General features: G+C 44.1%; 1 protein-coding gene across 17 annotated transcripts in view; it reads right to left on the bottom strand.

Moving 5' to 3' along the window:
- Cadps (calcium-dependent secretion activator 1) overlaps nt 1-25,717 on the bottom strand; it is a 445,541-nt gene that overhangs the window by 371,119 nt on the left and 48,705 nt on the right. For 16 of the 17 annotated variants that reach the window (XM_070104970.1, XM_070104977.1, XM_070104972.1 and 13 more), the window contains exons 3-4: nt 6,244-6,270; nt 2,899-3,037 (exon numbers count right to left, since the gene is read on the bottom strand). In XM_070104970.1, the coding sequence (XP_069961071.1) occupies nt 2,899-3,037; nt 6,244-6,270 (166 nt within the window). The remainder of the gene's footprint in view (nt 1-2,898; nt 3,038-6,243; nt 6,271-25,717) is intronic. The other variant, XM_070104978.1, reaches the window with a different exon arrangement.

Raw genomic sequence — 25,717 nt, 5'->3', positions numbered from 1 at the left:
TACCCTGGTCCAGTAGTGATCTATGTGAAGGTACAGTTATTACCCTGGTCCAGTAGTTAGTGTTCTGTCTGAAGGTACAGTAACTACCCTGGTCCAGTAGTGATCTATGTGAAGGTACAGTAACTACCCTGGTCCAGTAGTTAGTGTTCTGTCTGAAGGTACAGTAACTACCCTGGTCCAGTAGTGATCTATGTGAAGGTACAGTAACTACCCTGGTCCAGTAGTGATCTATGTGAAGGTACAGTTACTACCCTGGTCCAGTAGTTAGTGTTCTGTCTGAAGGTACAGTAACTACCCTGGTCCAGTAGTGATCTATGTGAAGGTACAGTAACTACCCTGGTCCAGTAGTTAGTGTTCTGTCTGAAGGTACAGTAACTACCCTGGTCCAGTAGTGATCTATGTGAAGGTACAGTTACTACCCTGGTCCAGTAGTTAGTGTTCTGTCTGAAGGTACAGTAACTACCCTGGTCCAGTAGTGATCTATGTGAAGGTACAGTTACTACCCTGGTCCAGTAGTTAGTGTTCTGTCTGAAGGTACAGTAACTACCCTGGTCCAGTAGTGATCTATGTGAAGGTACAGTAACTACCCTGGTCCAGTAGTTAGTGTTCTGTCTGAAGGTACAGTAACTACCCTGGTCCAGTAGTGATCTATGTGAAGGTACAGTTACTACCCTGGTCCAGTAGTTAGTGTTCTGTCTGAAGGTACAGTAACTACCCTGGTCCAGTAGTGATCTATGTGAAGGTACAGTTACTACCCTGGTCCAGTAGTTAGTGTTCTGTCTGAAGGTACAGTAACTACCCTGGTCCAGTAGTGATCTATGTGAAGGTACAGTTATTACCCTGGTCCAGTAGTTAGTGTTCTGTCTGAAGGTACAGTAACTACCCTGGTCCAGTAGTGATCTATGTGAAGGTACAGTAACTACCCTGGTCCAGTAGTTAGTATTCTGTCTGTAGGTACAGTTACTACCCTGGTCCAGTAGTGATCTATGTGAAGGTACAGTAACTACCCTGGTTCAGTAGTTAGTATTCTGTCTGTAGGTACAGTTACTACCCTGACCCAGCAGTGATCTATCTGTAGGATAGTTACTACCATGACTCGGTAGTGATCTATGTGAAGGTACAGTTACTACCCTGGTCCAGTAGTTAGTGTTCTGTCTGAAGGTGCAGTAACTACCCTGGTCCAGTAGTGATCTATGTGAAGGTACAGTAACTACCCTCGTCCTTTAGTTAGTGTTCTGTCTGAAGGTACAGTTACTACCCTGGTCCAGTAGTTAGTGTTCTGTCTGAAGGTACAGTTACTACCCTGGTCCAGTAGTGATCTATGTGAAGGTACAGTAACTACCCTGGTCCAGTAGTTAGTGTTCTGTCTGAAGGTACAGCTATTACTCTGGCCCAGTAGATAGTGTTCTGTCTGAAGGTACAGTTGCTACCCTAGCCCAGTAGTGAGTAAGCTAAGGGTACTGACTAGGTCCTCACATGACCAGAGACTCCACTACAGATTCTCACATGACCAGAGGCTCCACTAACAGATCCTCACATGACCAGAGACTCCACTACAGATCCTCACATGACCAGAGGCTCCTCAGGATCCTCGCCTAACACCAGCGTCATGAGATATTATCCATTTCTCTTGAGACACAAAGCAGCGAACACATTGTTGACTGTGGGTTACAGGGCCGTCTTGAACTATCACTAATTACTTCCAACTTTCATTACGCCTTAATTAATATTGGCCTGGAGAAGAGAACGCATTTTTAAGGCTGCTGGTGCCATTAATCAGTTAACAGAGACGGGATCTGTTCAACAGAACCAAGTAATGAAGGTATCGACCCAGTCAAGACGAACCAGTCAACTGGTAGAGTCCCCAGTTCGCTAGTTGGGGACTGGGGTGTGATCCAAGGATGAGAGGAAACGACTGGTGTTTCCTTACACCTGCTGTCCCTGTTCACCAAGCAGTAAGTAGGTGCCTGAGGGTTAGTCAACTGGTGTGGGTGGCATCCTGGGGGAGAGACTTCGAGTATCCCAGTGCGACATAAAGCGGGACAGATGATGGAGGCTTTCTTGGAGTCATCCTGGGTTACCAGCCTTCCTCTGGCTTGGCCTTGGCCTTGGCCTTGGCCTTGGCTTAGTGCCACGGGATGCTGCCATGAACGGTACTCAGTATATCAGATGAGTACATACAGTGACGCCAGCTCAAGTCTTCACTCCTTAATAACAATAATAATTAATAATAATGAACATTCAGAACTGTTGGAGGCAGAGAGAGAGAGAGAGAGAGAGAGAGAGAGAGAGAGAGAGAGAGAGAGAGAGAGAGAGAGAGACAGACAGACAGAGAGAGAGAGAGAGAGAGAGAGAGACAGACAGAGACAGAGACAGAGAGAGAGAGAGAGAGAGAGAGAGAGAGAGAGAGAGAGAGAGAGAGAGAGAGAGAGAGAGAGAGAGAGAGAGACAGAGAGAGAGAGAGACAGAGAGAGAGAGAGAGACAGACAGAGAGAGAGACAGACAGACAGAGAGAGAGAGAGAGACAGAGAGAGAGAGAGAGAGAGAGAGAGAGGCAGCATCAGTACTCAGTAAATATTTCATTAAATCATTAGAGCCGAGGAAATTCAGTCTCTCCTCCCATCCTCAACGTGCATTTATTGACGTATTTCCTTAAGACCATTAATATACATAGTTACGACATTTAGGTTAGGTTTGGTTAGGTTAAGTTAGGTTAGGTTGAGTGAGTTTAGGTTAGCTTAGGTTAGATCTGGTTCACTAAAGCTAGTACACCAGTACACGGACAAAATGAGGCTTGCTGAAGCCAGTATTCCAGTACACACACAAGAAATGAGGCTTATTGAAGCCAGTACTCCAGTACACACACAAGAAATGAGGCTTACTGAAGCCAGTACTCACCGATGGGTCCTCCTGAGTGAGTGTCTTGTCACTCATGATAGAGGGAGAGGGAGAGGTGGGTCTTGGGAGGGAGTTGGTCTTGGAGGCTCCTCCAACACTCAGAGTGTCGACACTCAGAGTGCTCCCGGGGGATGTGCTTCTGAGTGCCCAATGGTGGAACAGCAGCAGGTCGGAGACCAGTTGTGGAACAGCAGCAGCAGGAAGGAGAGAAAAATGAACATTCCGTTAACATATAAATCACCAACAAATCACAATACCCTGGCTGAAACAATTCACAATTCACCTACAAATCGGAAACTATATGCGACATTCCGGTCGGTCCTGGACCATACTAAAGTCGTAAGCAAATAATGATCCACGCCGGACCGACACATCTGAAGGATTCACCTCTGATAGCGCATTCCTCTCAGTTCAGGGCTTAGTCTAGGTATGGTGTACGCAAACTAGCCACTACCATCCACAGGATGGATATGAGGTACAAAATAAACTAGCCACTACCATGCACAGGATGGATATGAGGTACAAAATAAACTAGCCACTACCATGCACAGGATGGATATGAGGTACACAAACTAGCCACTACCATGCACAGGATGGATATGAGGTACAAAATAAACTAGCCACTACCATGCACAGGATGGATATGAGGTACAAAATAAACTAGCCACTACCATGCACAGGATGGATGTGAGGTACACAATAAACTAGCCACTACCATCCACAGGATGGATATGAGGTACACAATAAACTAGCCACTACCATGCACAGGATGGATGTGAGGTACACAATAAACTAGCCACTACCATCCACAGGATGGATATGAGGTACACAATAAACTAGCCACTACCATCCACAGGATGGATGTGAGGTACACAATAAACTAGCCACTACCATCCACAGGATGGATATGAGGTACACAATAAACTAGCCACTACCATCCACAGGATGGATATGAGGTACAAAATAAACTAGCCACTACCATGCCCCGGATGGATATGAGGTACACAATAAACTAGCCAGTAAAACCTAGTTTTAATAATCTAGAATCTGCTTAACCTAGACGCTGAGCCTAGCAAGGCCACACTGCCTATTGTATCCTAGCATCTCCCAAGTATTTCACGGAGATTGCACTTTAAATTCTGGGTTGATGGTGGAGCTTGAAGATGCTGTGTGCAGCGGTGGATAATGCTTTTGTTAGGAGGACAATGCAGCAGTATAGTGTGTGAGATATTGTCCTCTCTCTAGTCATCTCAGCACCAGACTCGTCCCCCTGGATGATGAAGTATAGGGCCGAGTTACCTTACACCCGGGGCTATTCCTACCCACCTAGTAGTAAACTCAGATACCCCTGTTTTATTACCCATGGGTCCCACCTAGGAAGAAAAACAAACGAAAAATTATCTAGTCCTGCCACATCTCATTGGTATCTTTGAAAAGAAAAAAAAACGCTATATATTTTGGTTTTAATAAGTTTTAGAGATTTCAAGACGACGCAACAGTTTTTATGGAAGTAGCATGTTAGCTCTAATTAAATAAAATCTGTGATCTTCTATAACTAAAGACAGTTATTTAAAAGGTTAGTCTGATTCGGCCCGGTGGCCTGGTGGCTAAAGCTCCCGCTTCACACACGGAGAGCCCGGGTTCGATTCCCGGCGGGGTGGAAACATTTCGACACGTTTCCTTACACCTGTTGCCCTGTTCACCTAGCAGCAAATAGGTACCTGGGTGTTAGTCGACTGGTGTGGGTCGCATCCTGGGGGACAAGATTAAGGACCCCAATGGAAATAAGTTAGACAGTCCTCGATGACGCACTGACTTTCTTGGGTTATCCTGGGTGGCTAACCCTCCGGGGTTAAAAATCCGAACGAAATCTTATCTTATCTTACCATGCCCAGCCCTTCTAGGGCAGGGTAGGTGCCTGAGCAAGAGCTTGCAGCTCACAAGACTCATTCCCATTAGCCCGCTTGGGGCGGGGATGACAGGCCAGAGAGGCCTAGCTTGTGGCTAGGCCTGGGGACAATTGGTCCCAAAAATGAGGAGGTACTTGTGCCTCCTCCCATGAGAGACTTAGGTCTCAGACACTCCCTCGAGAGGGAGCCAAGGCCGGGCCACCACATGGAAAAGGCCCGGGCCGGAGAATACCGGCGAATCTTTAATAATAATAAACTAGTCTGATAGTTACATTGTGGGAACACCAGCAGTGTTACTACACTGTTCTATATGATAGTTACATTGTGGGAACACCAGCAGTGTTGCTACACTGTTCTATATGATAAGTTACATTGTGGGAACACCAGCAGTGTTGCTACACTGTTCTATATGATAGTTACATTGTGGGAACACCCACACTTACACCATGTGTAAGGCAGTAATAACACAGTGTATGAATCAATAAATAACACTGTGTGAGGCAGTACATGACCCAGGATGCTGGGTGTCATTAATGATGCATAAGACACCTGAGAAATACTTCAACATCTTTACTGATGAATAAGACACGTGCATATCCTGGATATCCATAGTGATGAATAAGACACATGTACAACACCTGGGTATCTTTATTGATGAATAAGACTCATCAGGCATCGGACTAGTTTGATAATAGTGACCATGCGAGGATAGTAGCGTAGGTGGACCACAGTGGTACGAGAGTGAGGGTTCACCCGATATCACGGTACCGGACCAGTACCGACTCCTCAGACCGATGCCTCCCTTAAACCCAGATCTACCTGGAGTTCATTACCTTTGTAACTAGTTCATTTATCATAACTTTGGGGCCCAGTTCCTGGACCCATTATGTACCTCTGTAATCTTTTGACTACCACCCACAGGATGGGTATAGGGTGCATAATAAACATATTAAACTATAACCAGGTTAAACACACCCACAACACCATTCTCTGATACATTTCAGTGAAGGATGAATATCGACGCATTTCTTATAATTACTGACTTATATACGCCCGCAAGTGTTCCTATGTTACCTCCATGACATTGTCACTGATAAATGCTCCTTAGTTGAGGTTCCCTGTGTTATGTATGCACTCAAGGACTGATTTATAGACAATCGAGTTGTATCTTAGTAACCCAAAAAACTATAATTTATCGTCACCTTCTACTTTCATTGCTTATATATTTCGTAGCTTGAGGAAGTAAGTAAAAGTTGGCGAAAGCCTCCTTAGAAGACAGCTGTAAGTGCATGAGGTTGATTTTCATGTTGACATACACATACATACACATACATAGAGTGTGGAGGAGCCAGGAGCTGTGACTCCACTCCTGCAACCACATATAAGGATGCAGCATGCATTCAACAACAGTCTGATAAAAAACAGAGCATCATACCCTTGTGTCGCCCGGATGCTCGCTCGTCTGAGAAAGGGAAAGACTACTGTTACAGTCTACAGGTGCCCACCAAGATGGGCATAATATAAATCAATGGTACGTTTATTTAGAAAGGACAGCTATGGCAGTTGATCGAAAAGCGTCACTCGTGTCTCAGAGCATGTGAGAATGTTCTAAAATTGATGGAACACATTTCGAACAACAGAACCAGAGGCCCCACTAACAAATGTTAATAAGGACATACCTTTATATAAAATACTCAGTAAATCTACTCGTAGTGAAACACCTACACTTAGCCCATTTAAAACTATGTTTCGCTCAATGAGCGAAAGTTTTAATACAGGATTGCTAAGTCTATGTGTGTCATCACAATCTAATTCCCTAAACTATAGGCTAAGTAAAAATCTAAATTTAAAATAGTTATACCTCAAAACAATTTGAAAATTCCAACCACTAGTTAATTATGCTAGATTAATTAATTTGTAAGTCTATGTTAATTCTAACTACTAAATAAATATACAAAAATAATATATACATTACATACTACTATTTACAATTACAAAAGTTTAACTTACTAGCAGGGATGTCAGATTTTTTAATGCTATCAGGTATAACTTGCATAAATGTATCAGTGTATATACACTGAGAGAAATACACTTCTCAGTGTATATACACTGAGAGAAATACACTTCTCAGTGTATATACACTGAGAGAAATACACTTCTCAGTGTATATACACTGAGAGAAATACACTTCTCAGTGTATATACACTGAGAGAAATACACTTCTCAGTGTATATAAACACTGAGAGAAATACACTTCTCAGTGTATATAAACACTGAGAGAAATACACTTCTCAGTGTATATAAACACTGAGAGAAATACACTTCTCAGTGTAGATAAACACTGAGAGAAATACACTTCTCAGTGTATATACACTATGAGAAATACACTTCTCAGTGTATATACACTATGAGAAATACACTTCTCAGTGTATATACACTAAAAGTCATACACCTCTCAGTGTATATACACAGAAATACACCTCTCAGTGTATATACACTGAGAGAAATACACTTCTCAGTGTATATACACTGAGAGAAATGCACTTCTCAGTGTATATACACTGAGAGAAATACACTTCTTAGTGTATATACACTGAGAGAAATACACTTCTCAGTGTATATACACTGAGAGAAATACACAGGGGCATTAAATATAATTTTGCATCTCATAAATCTGGTAAAATGCTTTCGTAATGTGACTCCTGTGACCAATTTAGGGTGATAAGGTAGAGTGAATGTTGATAGTGATGTAGTGTTATTGTTGTGACCAGGCAACACTACTGTGACCACACCAGGCAACACTACTGTGACCACACCAGGCAACACTACTGTGACCACACCAGGCAACACTACTGTCACCACACCAGGCAACACTACTGTGACCACACCAGGCAACACTACTGTGACCACACCAGGCAACACTACTGTGACCACACCAGGCAACACTACTGTGACCACACCAGGTAACACTACTGTGACCACACCAGGCAACACTACTGTGACCACACCAGGCAACACTACTGTGACCACACCAGGCAACACTACTGTGACCACACCAGGCAACACTACTGTGACCACACCAGGCAACACTACTGTGACCACACCAGGCAACACTACTGTGACCACACCAGGCAACACTACTGTGACCACACCAGGCAACACTAGTATGACCACACCAGGCAACACTACTGTGACCACACCAGGCAACACTAGTATGACCACACCAGGCAACACTACTGTGACCACACCAGGCAACATTAGTATGACCACACCAGGCAACACTACTGTGACCACACCAGGCAACACTAGTATGACCACACCAGGCAACACTACTGTGACCACACCAGGCAACTCTGTCACCACACCAGGCAACACTACTGTCACCACACCAGGCAACACTACTGTCACCACACTAGGCAACACTAGTGTGACCACACCAGGCAACACTACTGGCACCACACTAGGCAACACTAGTGTGACCACACCAGGCAACACTACTGGCACCACACTAGGCAACACTAGTGTGACCACAACAGGCAACACTACTGTGACCACACCAGGCAAAACTACTGTGACCACACCAGGCAACACTAGTATGACCACACCAGGCAACACTACTGTCACCACACTAGGCAACACTAGTGTGACCACACCAGGCAACTCTACTGTCACCACACCAGGCAACACTACTGTCACCACACTAGGCAACACTAGTGTGACCACACCAGGCAACAGTACTGGCACCACACCAGGCAACACTACTGGCACCACACCAGGGAACACTATTGTCACCACACCAGGGAACACTATTGTCACCACACCAAGGAACACTGTGACCACACCAGACAACACTAGTATGACCACACCAGGCAACACTACTGTGACCACACCAGGCAACACTACTGTGACCACACCAGGCAACACTACTGTGACCACAACAGGCAACACTACTGTGACCACACCAGGCAACACTACTGTGACCACACCAGGCAACACTACTGTGACCACACCAGGCAACACTACTGTCACCACACTAGGCAACACTAGTATGACCACACCAGGCAACACTAGTGTGACCACACCAGGCAACACTACTGTCACCACACTAGGCAACACTAGTGTGACCACACCAGGCAACTCTACTGTCACCACACCAGGGAACACTATTGTCACCACACCAAGGAACACTGTGACCACACCAGACAACACTAGTGTGACCACACCTTTTGTTGTACACACACACACACACACACCTCCAACCACAACTCGGTGAGTACACGATAAAGCTCCTGGATCAGGGAGAGTGGACCTAGTAGCAACCAGCGAAGAGGCGGGGCCAAGAGCTGTGACTTGACCCCTGCAACTACATACAGGTGTGTACACCAAATACTCTCTACAGCGAATGCTTGGCAAATCAACACTCAACATTCACGGATTTATAGACTACATAGGATAATCTTAGAGTACGCAGCGCCAGTATGGAACCCACACCAGGTCCTAGGAGGAGAAGTTAAGGAAACTCAAGTGTGGCCACATTAGAAGAACCAGGAGAGACATGATAATGATGTACAAAATACTCAGAGGAACTGATAGGGTAGACATGAATGAATCATGGGGGAGCGCTAAACCTGTAGGATTATACATCGTATGGTGGGGGGGTGAAAGGCATTCATATTCAGTTCAGGGAACCGGAGCACAGATCCAATTCCCTAGATCAAGAGCCCCTCACCAGCGTCAAGGGACAGGGTAGACAGCCAGGAAACAGGTACTTAAGAGCACAGCTGGGTGTTAAAAAACGATGTCAGGAATTAATTCTTCAGCCTCAAGACAGTCAGAAAGTTGAATGACCTGGCCAGAGCAATAAGTTAACTGGGAAGGTATATACCCTTACTCCCGTAAGGGTATACACGCGAGTTTAGGTTGCATGCCACCTGTTCACGATCCTTTCTCCCGGCCCGGGCCTTTTCCAAGTGGTGGCCCGGCCTTGGCTCTCACTTTAGGGAGTGTCTGAGACCTAAGTCTCCCATGGGAGGAGGCACAAGTACCTCCTCATCTTTGGGACCAACTGTCCCCAGGCCTAGCCACAAGCTAGGCCTCTCTGGTCTGCCATCCCCGCCCCAAGGGGGCAAATGGGAATGACAGTCTTATGAGCTAAAGGCTCGGGCTCAGGCACCTACCCTACCCTAGAAGGGCTGGGCATGGTGTCGATCAAAAATCGAACGAATAATTAAATTTAAAATATATTATTCCATATATTTTTTTTTGTTTATTTAATATCACAATGTAATTTCATCAGCATGATAAATAAGATTCCATAATTTACGTGTTAATTATCTAAAAAAAATATAAACAATAATTTTTCTTTATGTATATTTAATAAATCTTTGTATAATTGTGTTTTACAAGCACTTATGTGGAAGTGGGATGGAGAGAAGCTGGAATTTAGTGTAGTTACCCATGCAAGGCAGCAACACAGGGTAAACTACACTGTTTTAGCCACGACCAGGTTAATATTGAGTTAACGGCTCTGTTTTCAGCTTTAATCTGAGTTATTATGTAAATTCCCCAACATGGGGTGAAGTGTACAATAGAAACATTTATATTTTCGGCCAATACCTGGAGTATACTGTTATATTGTTACCAGACAGCAGAAAACTTTAAACAGAATAATCTTGTATGTATATACACTGAGAAGTGTACATGTCTCAGTGCATATATACTGAGGTGTATGCTTCAGTGTATATACACTGAGAGGTTTACGTTTCTCAATGTATATACATTGGTAGTTTACATTAATCATTATTTTAGGTATTAAAGTATTCTTGGCTGGTGGTGTACAGGTGACCTGCAGCCTTAATGACCCTCGTGTAGTAGATGGAATTTAAACCCATTAACATTCCAGTCCTCTATCACTGTGTAATAGGTGTTTCAAGCCTGGGTGTACTGTATGTACTGGCTCTGACACTCCCAGGTAATATTCCAGTCCTCTATAACTGTGCAGAAGGTGTTTCAAGCCTGGGTGTACTGTGTGTACTGGCCTCTTGGTCTTCCCACTTGTCCTCAAAAGGCACTTTGCAGCAAGACTCGGGGATCAGGACGAGGAAGCTGCAGAAGGCACTTTGCAGCAAGACTCGGGGATCAGGACGAGGAAGCTGCAGAAGGCACTTTGCAGCAAGACTCGGGGAGCAGGACGAGGAAGCTGCAGAAGGCACTTTGCAGCAAGACTCGGGGATCAGGACGAGGAAGCTGCAGAAGGCACTTTGCAGCAAGACTTGGGGAGCAGGACGAGGAAGCTGCAGAAGGCACTTTGCAGCAAGACTCGGGGAGCAGGACGAGGAAGCTGCAGAAGGCACTTTGCAGCAAGACTCGGGGAGCAGGACGAGGAAGCTGCAGAAGGAACTTTGCAGCAAGACTCGGGGAGCAGGACGAGGAAGCTGCAGAAGGCACTTTGCAGCAAGACTCGGGGATCAGGACGAGGAAGCTGCAGAAGGCACTTTGCAGCAAGACTCGGGGATCAGGACGAGGAAGCTGCAGAAGGCACTTTGCAGCAAGACTCGGGGATCAGGACGAGGAAGCTGCAGAAGGCACTTTGCAGCAAGACTCGGGGATCAGGACGAGGAAGCTGCAGAAGGCACTTTGCAGCAAGACTCGGGGATCAGGACGAGGAAGCTGCAGAAGGCACTTTGCAGCAAGACTCGGGGATCAGGACGAGGAAGCTGCAGAAGGCACTTTGCAGCAAGACTCGGGGATCAGGACGAGGAAGCTGCAGAAGGCACTTTGCAGCAAGACTTGGGGAGCAGGACGAGGAAGCTGCAGAAGGCACTTTGCAGCAAGACTTGGGGAGCAGGACGAGGAAGCTGCAGAAGGTACTTTGCAGCAAGACTCGGGGAGCAGGACGAGGAAACTGTAAAGTCATCAGGTTTTCTACTCAGGAAGTCAATATCGGTGGCTGGCGGCAGCCACACACAAGCCCCTCTTAGTAACTTGTGCTTCCTGGTGCATCGTTCACCTGCTCACTACCACTAGTCTTCAAAATCAAGAGTGTACACTGCAAGCTGAAATTTCACGAAGGGGGAATTCTAAAATAAGACAGTTATATTATTAGATTATCCAAGGTTAATTTCATTTGAGGAGTCAAGGAGAGAGCCTTATGCCTGTTGTTCGTATTCACGTAGCAGTAAATAAGGACCTGCAACAGGAGAATCAACAGCAACAACAGGAGAGCGCAGCGTGAAGCAGTGGAATTAGCACGATGAGCTTCAAATCCTGGCTGGAGCCTAGACCATGGGAACTACCATTGTTAGACAGGCTCCATCATTTGTACCATTGTCTCTCAGCTCCCTGCCATTGAACCACCATTGTTAGACAGCTTGGTTAAGTCTAGTTGATGACTCTTATTATCTAGCTCACTCCTCCCGTCCCATAACACACACACACACACGTCAGGGGAGACATGATAACGACATACAAAATACTGCGTGGAATAGACAAGGTGGACAGAAACAGGATGTTCCAGAGAGGGGACACAGAAACAAGGGGCCACAATTGGAAGCTGAAGACTCAGATGAATCAAAGGGATGTTAAGAAGTATTTCTTTAGTCATAGAGTTGTTAGGAAGTGGAATAGTCTAGCAAGTGATGTAGTGGAGGCAGGAACCATACATAGTTTTAAGACGAGGTATGATAAAGCTCATGGAGCAGGGGGAGAGAGGACCTAGTAGCGGTCGGTGAAGAGGCGGGGCCAGGAGCTAAGTCTCGACCCCTGCAACCACAATTAGGTGAGTACACAAACACAGAATCCCAATAATTCTAACAAAAGATTTCCAATTTTGCATCCAATTTGTTTTCGTTTATTCTGACCAACAAATCAGAATTATGTAACCAGTCTTGGGAATATATATATATATATATTATATATATATATATTATATATTATATATATATATTATATATATATAATATATATTTTTTTTTTTTTTTTTTTATTATCACACTGGCCGATTCCCACCAAGGCAGGGTGGCCCGAAAAAGAAAAACTTTCACCATCATTCACTCCATCACTGTCTTGCCAGAAGGGTGCTTTACACTACAGTTTTTAAACTGCAACATTAACACCCCTCCTTCAGAGTGCAGGCACTGTACTTCCCATCTCCAGGACTCAAGTCCGGCCTGCCGGTTTCCCTGAATCCCTTCATAAATGTTACTTTGCTCACACTCCAACAGCACGTCAAGTATTAAAAACCATTTGTCTCCATTCACTCCTATCAAACACGCTCAAGCATGCCTGCTGGAAGTCCAAGCCCCTCGCACACAAAACCTCCTTTACCCCCTCCCTCCAACCCTTCCTAGGCCGACCCCTACCCCGCCTTCCTTCCACTACAGACTGATACACTCTTGAAGTCATTCTGTTTCGCTCCATTCTCTCTACATGTCCGAACCACCTCAACAACCCTTCCTCAGCCCTCTGGACAACAGTTTTGGTAATCCCGCACCTCCTCCTAACTTCCAAACTACGAATTCTCTGCATTATATTCACACCACACATTGCCCTCAGACATGACATCTCCACTGCCTCCAGCCTTCTCCTCGCTGCAACATTCATCACCCACGCTTCACACCCATATAAGAGCGTTGGTAAAACTATACTCTCATACATTCCCCTCTTTGCCTCCAAGGACAAAGTTCTTTGTCTCCACAGACTCCTAAGTGCACCACTCACTCTTTTTCCCTCATCAATTCTATGATTCACCTCATCTTTCATAGACCCATCCGCTGACACGTCCACTCCCAAATATCTGAATACGTTCACCTCCTCCATACTCTCTCCCTCCAATCTGATATTCAATCTTTCATCACCTAATCTTTTTGTTATCCTCATAACCTTACTCTTTCCTGTATTCACCTTTAATTTTCTTCTTTTGCACACCCTACCAAATTCATCCACCAATCTCTGCAACTTCTCTTCAGAATCTCCCAAGAGCACAGTGTCATCAGCAAAGAGCAGCTGTGACAACTCCCACTTTGTGTGTGATTCTTTATCTTTTAACTCCACGCCTCTTGCCAAGACCCTCGCATTTACTTCTCTTACAACCCCATCTATAAATATATTAAACAACCATGGTGACATCACACATCCTTGTCTAAGGCCTACTTTTACTGGGAAAAAATTTCCCTCTTTCCTACATACTCTAACTTGAGCCTCACTATCCTCGTAAAAACTCTTCACTGCTTTCAGTAACCTACCTCCTACACCATACACTTGCAACATCTGCCACATTGCCCCCCTATCCACCCTGTCATACGCCTTTTCCAAATCCATAAATGCCACAAAGACCTCTTTAGCCTTATCTAAATACTGTTCACTTATATGTTTCACTGTAAACACCTGGTCCACACACCCCCTACCTTTCCTAAAGCCTCCTTGTTCATCTGCTATCCTATTCTCCGTCTTACTCTTAATTCTTTCAATTATAACTCTACCATACACTTTACCAGGTACACTCAACAGACTTATCCCCCTATAATTTTTGCACTCTCTTTTATCCCCTTTGCCTTTATACAAAGGAACTATGCATGCTCTCTGCCAATCCCTAGGTACCTTACCCTCTTCCATACATTTATTAAACAATTGCACCAACCACTCCAAAACTATATCCCCACCTGCTTTTAACATTTCTATCTTTATCCCATCAATCCCGGCTGCCTTACCCCCTTTCATTTTACCTACTGCCTCACGAACTTCCCCCACACTCACAACTGGCTCTTCCTCACTCCTACAAGATGTTATTCCTCCTTGCCCTATACACGAAATCACAGCTTCCCTATCTTCATCAACATTTAACAATTCCTCAAAATATTCCTTCCATCTTCCCAATACCTCTAACTCTCCATTTAATAACTCTCCTCTCCTATTTTTAACTGACAAATCCATTTGTTCTCTAGGCTTTCTTAACTTGTTAATCTCACTCCAAAACTTTTTCTTATTTTCAACAAAATTTGTTGAAAATATATATATATATATATATATATATATATATATATATATATATATATATATATATATATATATATATATATATATATTAATGTGGCTCCAAATAGGTAAAATTGGTCAGTTAACAAGAACTCATTTAAAATTAAGTCTTTTCTAAAATTTTCTCTTATGCGCTTAAAGATATATTTTTTTTTTCATTTATATTAATGTAAAAATTAGTAATTTTCTACCAAAAGAACCTTAGAAAACTTACCTGACCTTATTATAACAAGCGTAATTTAATTTAGCCTAATCCAACTAAATATATTTTAGATAAGTTTACAATAATTTAATAATAAACAAACACATTGAAATATATTTTTTTCGTTAGGTTCAGAATGATTTTTTGCAAAATTATTGCATACACAAATTTTTGCTTGTCTTATTCGGTAAGAAGTGCATTACTATTTAAGCCAAAAGACTGTGCTATAACTTAAATTGCCAGGCACACCATCTAAAGGGGACAAAAAGATACAAAACATCCAGGCCATGGGAAAACCTGGGTAGCCACAGCCACTCAAGAGGGAGAGGTTTTTTAGTGCCAGGAAGGAAAAAAAACTGGAAGGAAATGGCAGAAATCGTACACCAAATCCAGTTATTCCTGGAGTGGAACCACAGTCGATGGCCTCCACTCCAAACCAACAGATACAGATACTAATGCCGGAAAAAAAATCCCCCCCCCAGTACCAACAATACCACCAGTCCGATGACATTCTTCTTTGCAAATATACAGGGTCTAAAGCCAGCAACAAACAACAAAATACCTTTCATCCGTGGACTGCTTGCAGAGGCAAAGGCAATGTTCGCGGCTTTCACTGAGACCCACATAAAGGATCACTTGGACAACGAAATATGGATCCCAGGTTACAACCTATACAGATGTGACAGAGTGAACAGGCAAAAGGGGGGGGGGTTGGCCTGTACATTGCAGAGTCACTTGTTTGCACAGAACTGCTTAATGCCTCAAATGATGTAGTGGAAGTTTTAGCAGTAAAGGTCGAGAACCAAAACCTAGTCATTGTGGTAGTCTACTAGCCTCCGGATGCAACATCCCAGCAATCCCGTCAACTAACTACACGAATACCATCTGGTGGTTCACACTTACACTCACTCACTCATTTGACCATAAACAGAAATATTAATCTCAGTCTTAAAATAATGAATCCTGTGATACTCCAATACTGAAACTATGTACTGTGCCAAAACAAAAGCATTCACATTGCTAAACTCACAATCTAGTATTTAGTCACTTAGCCATAATACCAACTTACCTCATAATTTGTAATATTTTACAATTAAGAATAAAACTAAGTATGCCCGAAATGCCTAGCCATGCTAAGCGTTCTCGTGGTACACTCTGTAATCTCAATTCTACTACATGTAAACCAAACAATAACCAAATTTCTGTAAACTCAGCATTGTAATCCTTATAGAGAATAAACTTTGAATTTGAATTTGAATTTGAATTCTACAGAATTCATTACCTTTGTAACTTGTGAGCTCATTACCTTTGTACCTAGTTCAGCTATCAAAACTTTGGGGGCCCAGTCCCTGGACCCATTACGTACCTCTGTAATCTGTAAATACCTTTAACTTTTCATGATTGTGACCAGACCTACCTGGAGTTCATTACCTTTGTAAATTATGAGTTCATTACCTTTGTAAATTGTGAGTTCATTACCTCTGTAACTTGCTCAGCTATCAAACTTTGGAGTCCAGTCCCTGGACCAATTATGTACCTCTGTAATCTTTTGACTACCGCCCACAGGATGGGTATGGGGTGCATAATAAACATTAAACTAACTCACGAGGGAGCATTCACCAAATTCAATTTCAATAACAAAAACAAAGTGGGACCAAATAAACCAAGTCCTAACCGATATAAGCTGGGAAGATATACTAAGCAACACAGACCCCAACTTATGCCTAGAACAGATTAACTTGCTGGCACTCGATGTATGCACAAGGCTTATTCCTCTAAGAAAAAGGAGGAGTAGATGTAAAATAGAAAGAGACAGGCGCTCCCTTTACAGGCGACGGAAAAGAATAACAGAGCGGCTAAAAGAGGTCAATATATCTGAAATGCGTAGGGAGACACTGGTCAGAGAAATAGCAAACATCGAACTTAAGCTAAAGGAATCTTATAGGAGTCAGGAATCGCGGGAAGAACTAAAAGCCATAAATGAAATCGAAAGAAACCCAAAGTATTTCTTCTCCTATGCCAAATCAAAGTCGAGAACAACGTCCAGTATTGGGCCCCTACTTAAACAAGATGGGTCCTACACAGATAACAGCAAGGAAATGAGTGAGCTACTCAAGTCCCAATATGACTCAGTTTTTAGCAAGCCGCTAACCAAACTGAGAGTCGAAGATCAAAATTAATTTTTTATGAGAGAGCCACAGAATTTGGTTAACACAAGCCTATCTGATGTTATCCTGACGCCAAATGACTTCGAACAGGCGATAAATGACATGCCCATGCACTCTGCCCCAGGGCCAGACTCATGGAACTCCGTGTTCATCAAGAACTGCACGAGCCTTTACCATCCTATGGAGAGGGAGCATGGACACTGGGGTCGTCCCACAGTTACTAAAAACAGACATAGGCCCACTCCACAAAGGGGGCAGTAAAGCAATAGCAAAGAATTAGACCGATAGCACTAACATCCCATATCATAAAAATCTTTGAAAGAGTCCTAAGAAGCAAGATCACCACCCATCTAGAAACCCATCAGTTACACAACCCAGGGCAACATGGGTTTAGAACAGGTCGCTCCTGTCTGTCTCAACTATTGGATCACTACGACAAGGTCCTAAATGCACTAGAAGACAAAAAGAATGCAGATGTAATATATACAGACTTTGCAAAAGCCTTCGACAAGTGTGACCATGGCGTAATAGCGCACAAAATGTGTGCTAAAGGAATAACAGGAAAAGTCGGTCGATGGATCTGTAATTTCCTCACTAACAGAACACAGAGAGTAGTCGTCAACAGAGTAAAGTCCGAGGCAGCTACGGTGAAAAGCTCTGTTCCACAAGGCACAGTACTCGCTCCCATCTTGTTCCTCATCCTCATATCCGACATAGACAAGGATGTCAGCCACAGCACCGTGTCTTCCTTTGCAGATGACACCCGAATCTGCATGACAGTGTCTTCCATTGCAGACACTGCAAGGCTCCAGGCGGACATCAACCAAATCTTTCAGTGGGCTGCAGAAAACAATATGAAGTTCAACGATGAGAAATTTCAATTACTCAGATATGGTAAACATGAGGAAATTAAATCTTCATCAGAGTACAAAACAAATTCTGGCCACGAAATAGAGCGAAACACCAACGTCAAAGACCTGGGAGTGATCATGTCAGAGGATCTCACCTTCAAGGACCATAACATTGTATCAATCGCATCTGCTAGAAAAATGACAGGATGGATAATGAGAACCTTCAAAACTAGGGAGGCCAAGCCCATGATGACACTCTTCAGGTCACTTGTTCTATCTAGGCTGGAATATTGCTGCACACTAACAGCACCTTTCAAGGCAGGTGAAATTGCTGACCTAGAAAATGTACAGAGAACCTTCATGGTGCGCATAACGGAAATAAAACACCTCAATTACTGGGAGCGCTTGAGGTTCCTGAACCTGTATTCCCTGGAATGCAGGTGGGAGAGATACATGATTATATACACCTGGAAAATCCTAGAGGGACTAGTACCGAACTTGCACACGAAAATCACTCACTACGAAAGCAAAAGACTTGGCAGACGATGCAACATCCCCCCAATGAAAAGCAGGGGTGTCACTAGAACATTAAGAGACCATACAATAAGTGTCAGGGGCCCGAGACTGTTCAACTGCCTCCCAGCACACATAAGGGGGATTACCAACAGATCCCTCTCAGTCTTCAAGCTGGCACTAGACAAGCACCTAAAGTCGGTTCCTGACCAGCCGGGCTGTGGCTCATACGTTGGTTTGCGTGCAGCCAGCAGTAACAGCCTGGTTGATCAGGCTCTGATACACCAGGAGGCCTAGTCACAGACCGGGCCGCGGGGGCGTTGACCCCCGGAACTCTCTCCAGGTAAACTCCAGAGTTGTGTATACTAGTGGCTCTGCTGCTACTACTGTTACTATGACTATCATGACAATCTTCTACGACCACTACTGTTATTTTCTTGGTTGCCTCGTTGTTAAATGAGCATGTTGGTGCAACACATGGAGTGTGTGAGGTAATGAGTGTACCAGGCAACACATGGAGTGTGTGAGGTAGCGAGTGTACCAGGCAACACATGGAGTGTGTGAGGTAACGAGTGTACCAGGCAACACATGGAGTGTGTGAGGTAGCGAGTGTACCAGGCAACACATGGAGTGTGTGAGGTAGCGAGTGTACCAGGCAACACATGGAGTGTGTGAGGTAGCGAGTGTACCAGGCAACACATGGAGTGTGAGGCAGCGAGTGTACCAGGCAACACATGGAGTGTGTGAGGTAGCGAGTGTACCAGGCAACATATGGAGTGTGTGTATGAGGTAGTGAGTGTACCAGACAACACATGGAGTGTGTGTATGAGGTAGTGAGTGTACCAGACAACACATGGAGTGTGTATGAGGTAGTGAGTGTACCAGGCAACACATGGAGTGTGTGTATGAGGTAGTGAGTGTACCAGACAACACATGGAGTGTGTGTATAAGGTAGTGAGTGTACCAGGCAACACATGAAGTGTGTGTATGAGGTAGTGAGTGTACCAGACAACACATGGAGTGTGTGTATGAGGTAGTGAGTGTACCAGGCAACACATGGAGTGTGTGTATGAGGTAGTGAGTGTACCAGACAACACATGGAGTGTGTGTATGAGGTAGTGAGTGTACCAGGCAACACATGAAGTGTGTGTATGAGGTAGTGAGTGTACCAGACAACACATGGAGTGTGTGTATGAGGTAGTGAGTGTACCAGGCAACACATGAAGTGTGTGTATGAAGTAGCGCCTGGAACCAATCTTGGGCGGAAAACATTATATACTGAGTCAAAAAAGGAGAATTAGTGTGCATTACCTAGCAGAGTTTACTGCCAGAGGGGAATCATAGGCCTGTTTCCCGTGTGGAAAAAATAATAATAATTGAACGTTGTGTCAGAGGAAAGAAAGTCTCCCTGAAAGCTTTGAGTATACATAGTGTATAGTGTATACTACAGTGGCTCCCTAGTATATTGATGATAAAGGCTAAAGTGTCATTTGAAAACAGGTGAATTTGTAAATGAAGTGATAAGCCTATAGAGGCAGGTGCCAGAAGTCGCCAGAAACTTACCACAGGTCAGCTGTTTTTAATAATCTTCCTGGCCTGCTAGTGTACTCGCATATAATCTAGTGATACCAGTGAATAGCAGAATACAGTGTTGTAGTAGCAACTAACCAGTATTATAATGGTACTTAGTGGAGTGGAGTGACTTTCATTAGTTTCATTTTCTTGAAATACGAGACGTTACTGTGAATTTCATATAACCTGTAGTTACCAGCGGTCGAATATACACAACGAGAAGCAATTATTACTACAGAAAAAGCGCCCTTCCTCCAAAATTTGCACCAGTCAACTATAGTGATAATATAGCATTTATTGTGGTGGAGACGGAAAAACAAAAATAGAAAAGCCAGATACAGCGATTGATAAACAAAGAGGTCGACTGTACGTCATTGTAGGAGCTGCCAGATATCACCGGCTCTTCAACACGCAAGTTATACTTTTGTATCAGTCAAATCACATATTACTCGGGTAGATAATTTCCAGTAGATCCTTCATGTGTTAGCTCAAATCACCGACCAGTATGTTTTAAATAAGTGACCCACTGATCAGAGCAGATCGACTGGTCCGAACCCTTGACTGGTCCGAACCTGGGACTGGTTTCAAACAGTTTCATTGGACAATAAAGCAGACTGTAAACGGATGGGTTTGTAGGCGCCCTTATAAACACAAACATTAAAAATCAGGAACGTGACGGTAAGCTGTCCAATATACAAAAAGAGTTAGAAACAGAAATACAAATAGCTAGAGCTTCATTTAAGGTTATTAATATAATATTCAAGAGGTTGCTAGTAGACTTGCAGTAAATCAACCATTCAAATCATTATGAAGCTCTGTGTAGTCTGTGGTCAGTCAAACAAACGGGCTTCCACATGGATAAATTGTCATTTTTGTGGAAATTGGTGTCACGCCCCTTGTGCAGATATCCCAGAACTAGCTACAAGCAGTATTAAAACAGAGAAGTGTTTCTGGGTATGCCCAAATGAGGAAAATCTGTGGACTAAAATCACAAGGGTATTAAAAGAGGATAACATCAAAGCTGCTTTCATAGAAAACCTGGAAGCTTTCTACAACAGATGGGAACATAAAAAGTCCGGGCTGAATGGTACTGCCCTTGATACTGGCCATGTAGTCACAAACTGTAAGGCTGGAGGTGATGTCCTGGTAGTCAGTAAATGTAGGGCTGATAGTGCTGTCCTGGGAGACAGTAATGGTGAAGCTGGAGGTGCTGTCCTGGGAGACAGTAATGGTGAAGCTGGAGATACTGTCCTGGGAGACAGTAATGGTGAAGCTGGAGATTTTGTCCAGGTAGTCGGGAATTATACGCAGGAAGGAATACATATAAATGACCTCATAGAGGACAGGAGCCATAGTAGGGAAACAAGTGTAGTCAAAGATAAGATAAAACCAATATTGCAAACCAGAAATACCGCAGGAAATAGCAAACAAGAGGACTCCAATAGCAATAGTGAGGATAAATTACCAAAAACAACTGGTGGGAGCTCCATTGTTGGTGCTAGGGAGGATAGGAATAAGACAGGGAAACATGCACCAACAGGGAATACAGTCACAGAAACCCAAGGCAAACGGAAACCAAGCCTGTGCACATACTATGCACTTGGTATCTGCTGGCATGGGAAATCTGGAAAAACAGATGGGACATGCAACTATGACCACCCTAGAAAATGTCATGCCCATATGACAACAGGAAAATGCAAACTCCCTTCCTGTAAGCTTTTTCACCCTGAAATGTGTACCTCTTCAGTACAGGAAAGACTGTGCTATAACTTAAATTGCCAGGCATACCATCTAAAGGGGACAAAAAGATACAAAACATCCAGGCCATGGGAAAACCTGGGTAGCCACAGCCACTCAAGAGGGAGAGGTTTTTTAGTGCCAGGAAGGAAAAAAAACTGGCAGGAAATGGCAGAAATCGTACACCAAATCCAGTCATTCCTGGAGTGGAACCACAGTCGATGGCCTCCACTCCAAACCAACAGATACAGATACTAATGCCGGAAAAAAAATCCCCCCCCAGTACCAACAATACCACCAGTCCGATAACATTCTTCTTTGCAAATATACAGGGTCTAAAGCCAGCAATAAACAACAAAATACCTTTCATCCGTGGACTGCTTGCAGAGGCAAAGGCAATGTTCGCGGCTTTCACTGAGACCCACATAAAGGATCACTTGGACAACGAAATATGGATCCCAGGTTACAACCTATACAGATGTGACAGAGTGAACAGGCAAAAGGGGGGGGTTGGCCTGTACATTGCAGAGTCACTTGTTTGCACAGAACTGCTTAATGCCTCAAATGACGTAGTGGAAGTTTTAGCAGTAAAGGTCGAGAACCAAAACCTAGTCATTGTGGTAGTCTACAAGCCTCCGGATGCAACATCCCAGCAATTCCAGGAACAGCTGTTAAAAATTGACCACTGTCTGGAAAATCTTCCAGCTCCTGCACCCAACATCTTGCTCCTGGGGGATTTCAACTTAAGGCACCTAAAATGGAGGAATATAGCAAATAATATTGTTGCAGTAATAACACCAGGAGGCAGCTCTGATGAAAACTCACACTCACACGAGCTTTTAAATCTCTGCACAAAATTCAATTTAAACCAGCAAATAATAGAGCCTACTAGACTGGAGAATACACTAGACCTCATCTTCACTAACAATGATGATCTGATAAGAAATGTCACCATATCAAAAACAATATACTCAGATCACAACATAATTGAGGTTCAGACATGTATGCGTGGAGCCTCAAACCGACAAAATGAGACTAGTCACGAGGGAGCATTCACCAAATTCAACTTCAATAACAAAAACATAAAGTGGGACCAAGTAAACCAAGTCCTAACCGATATAAGCTGGGAAGATATACTAAGCAACACAGACCCAAACTTATGCCTAGAACAGATTAACTCGGTGGCACTCGATGTATGCACAAGGCTTATTCCTCTAAGAAAAAGGAGGAGTAGATGTAAAATAGAAAGAGACAGGCGCTCCCTTTACAGGCGACGGAAAAGAATAACAGAGCGGCTAAAAGAGGTCAATATATCAGAAATGCGCAGGGAGACACTGGTCAGAGAAATAGCAAGCATCGAACTTAAGCTAAAAGAATCCTTTAGGAGTCAGGAATCGCGGGAAGAACTAAAAGCCATAAATGAAATCGAAAGAAACCCAAAGTATTTCTTCTCCTATGCCAAATCAAAATCGAGAACAACGTCCAGTATTGGGCCCCTACTTAAACAAGATGGGTCCTACACAGATGACAGCAAGGAAATGAGTGAGCTACTCAAGTCCCAATATGACTCAGTTTTTAGCAAGCCGCTAACCAGACTGAGAGTCGAAGATCAAAATGAATTTTTTATGAGAGAGCCACAAAATTTGATTAACACAAGCCTATCCGATGTTATCCTGACGCCAAATGACTTCGAACAGGCGATAAATGACATGCCCATGCACTCTGCCCCAGGGCCAGACTCATGGAACTCTGTGTTCATCAAGAACTGCAAGAAGCCCCTATCACGAGCCTTTTCCATCCTATGGAGAGGGAGCATGGACACGGGGGTCGTCCCTCAGTTACTAAAAACAACAGACATAGCCCCACTCCACAAAGGGGGCAGTAAAGCAACAGCAAAGAACTACAGACCAATAGCACTAACATCCCATATCATAAAAATCTTTGAAAGGGTCCTAAGAAGCAAGATCACCACCCATCTAGAAACCCATCAGTTACACAACCCAGGGCAACATGGGTTTAGAACAGGTCGCTCCTGTCTGTCTCAACTACTGGATCACTACGACAAGGTCCTAAATGCACTAGAAGACAAAAAGAATGCAGATGTAATATATACAGACTTTGCAAAAGCCTTCGACAAGTGTGACCATGGCGTAATAGCGCACAAAATGCGCGCTAAAGGAATAACAGGAAAAGTTGGTCGATGGATCTATAATTTCCTCACTAACAGAACACAGAGAGTAGTCGTCAACAGAGTAAAGTCCGAGGCAGCTACGGTGAAAAGCTCTGTTCCACAAGGCACAGTACTAGCTCCCATCTTGTTCCTCATCCTCATATCCGACATAGACAAGGATGTCAGCCACAGCACCGTGTCTTCCTTTGCAGATGACACCCGAATCTGCATGACAGTGTCTTCCATTGCAGACACTGCAAGGCTCCAGGCGGACATCAACCAAATCTTTCAGTGGGCTGCAGAAAACAATATGAAGTTCAACGATGAGAAATTTCAATTACTCAGATATGGTAAACATGAGGAAATTAAATCTTCATCAGAGTACAAAACAAATTCTGGCCACAAAATAGAGCGAAACACCAACGTCAAAGACCTGGGAGTGATTATGTCGGAGGATCTCACCTTCAAGGACCATAACATTGTATCAATCGCATCTGCTAGAAAAATGACAGGATGGATAATGAGAACCTTCAAAACTAGGGAGGCCAAGCCCATGATGACACTCTTCAGGTCACTTGTTCTATCTAGGCTGGAATATTGCTGCACTCTAACAGCACCTTTCAAGGCAGGTGAAATTGCCGACCTAGAAAATGTACAGAGAACTTTCACGGCGCGCATAACGGAGATAAAACACCTCAATTACTGGGAGCGCTTGAGGTTTCTAAACCTGTATTCCCTGGAACGCAGGAGGGAGAGATACATGATTATATACACCTGGAAAATCCTAGAGGGACTAGTACCGAACTTGCACACGAAAATCACTCACTACGAAAGCAAAAGACTTGGCAGACGATGCACCGTCCCCCCAATGAAAAGCAGGGGTGTCACTAGCACGTTAAGAGACCATACAATAAGTGTCAGGGGACCGAGACTGTTCAACTGCCTCCCAGCACACATAAGGGGGATTACAAACAGACCCCTGGCAGTCTTCAAGCTGGCACTGGACAAGCACCTAAAGGCAGTTCCTGATCAGCCGGGCTGTGGCTCGTACGTTGGTTTGCGTGCAGCCAGCAGCAACAGCCTGGTTGATCAGGCGCTGATCCACCAGGAGGCCTGGTCACAGACCGGGCCGCGGGGGCGTTGACCCCCGAAACTCTCTCCAGGTAAACTCCAGGTAAACTACCAGACAAAACATGGAGTGTGTGTATGAGGTAGTGAGTGTACCAGGCAACACATGGGATGTGTGTATGAGGTAGTGAGTGTACCAGGCAACACATGGAGTGTGTGAGGTAGCGAGTGTACCAGGCAACACATGGAGTGTGTGAGGTAACGAGTGTACCAGGCAACACATGGAGTGTGTGAGGTAACGAGTGTACCAGGCAACACATGGAGTGTGTGAGGTAGCGAGTGTACCAGGCAACACATGGAGTGTGTGAGGTAGTGAGTGTACCAGGCAACACATGGAGTGTGTGAGGTAACGAGTGTACCAGGCAACACATGGAGTGTGTGAGGTAACGAGTGTACCAGGCAACACATGGAGTGTGTGTATGAGGTAGTGAGTGTACCAGGCAACACATGGAGTGTGTGAGGTAGCGAGTGTACCAGGCAACACATGGAGTGTGTGAGGTAACGAGTGTACCAGGCAACACATGGAGTGTGTGAGG

Source organism: Cherax quadricarinatus, chromosome 96 (genome assembly GCF_038502225.1).
Source record: "Cherax quadricarinatus isolate ZL_2023a chromosome 96, ASM3850222v1, whole genome shotgun sequence".
Classification (NCBI taxonomy): Eukaryota; Metazoa; Arthropoda; class Malacostraca; order Decapoda; family Parastacidae; genus Cherax; species Cherax quadricarinatus.
The sequence above is the reverse complement of the archived record's forward strand: the minus strand, read 5'-3'. Positions and strand labels throughout refer to the sequence as shown.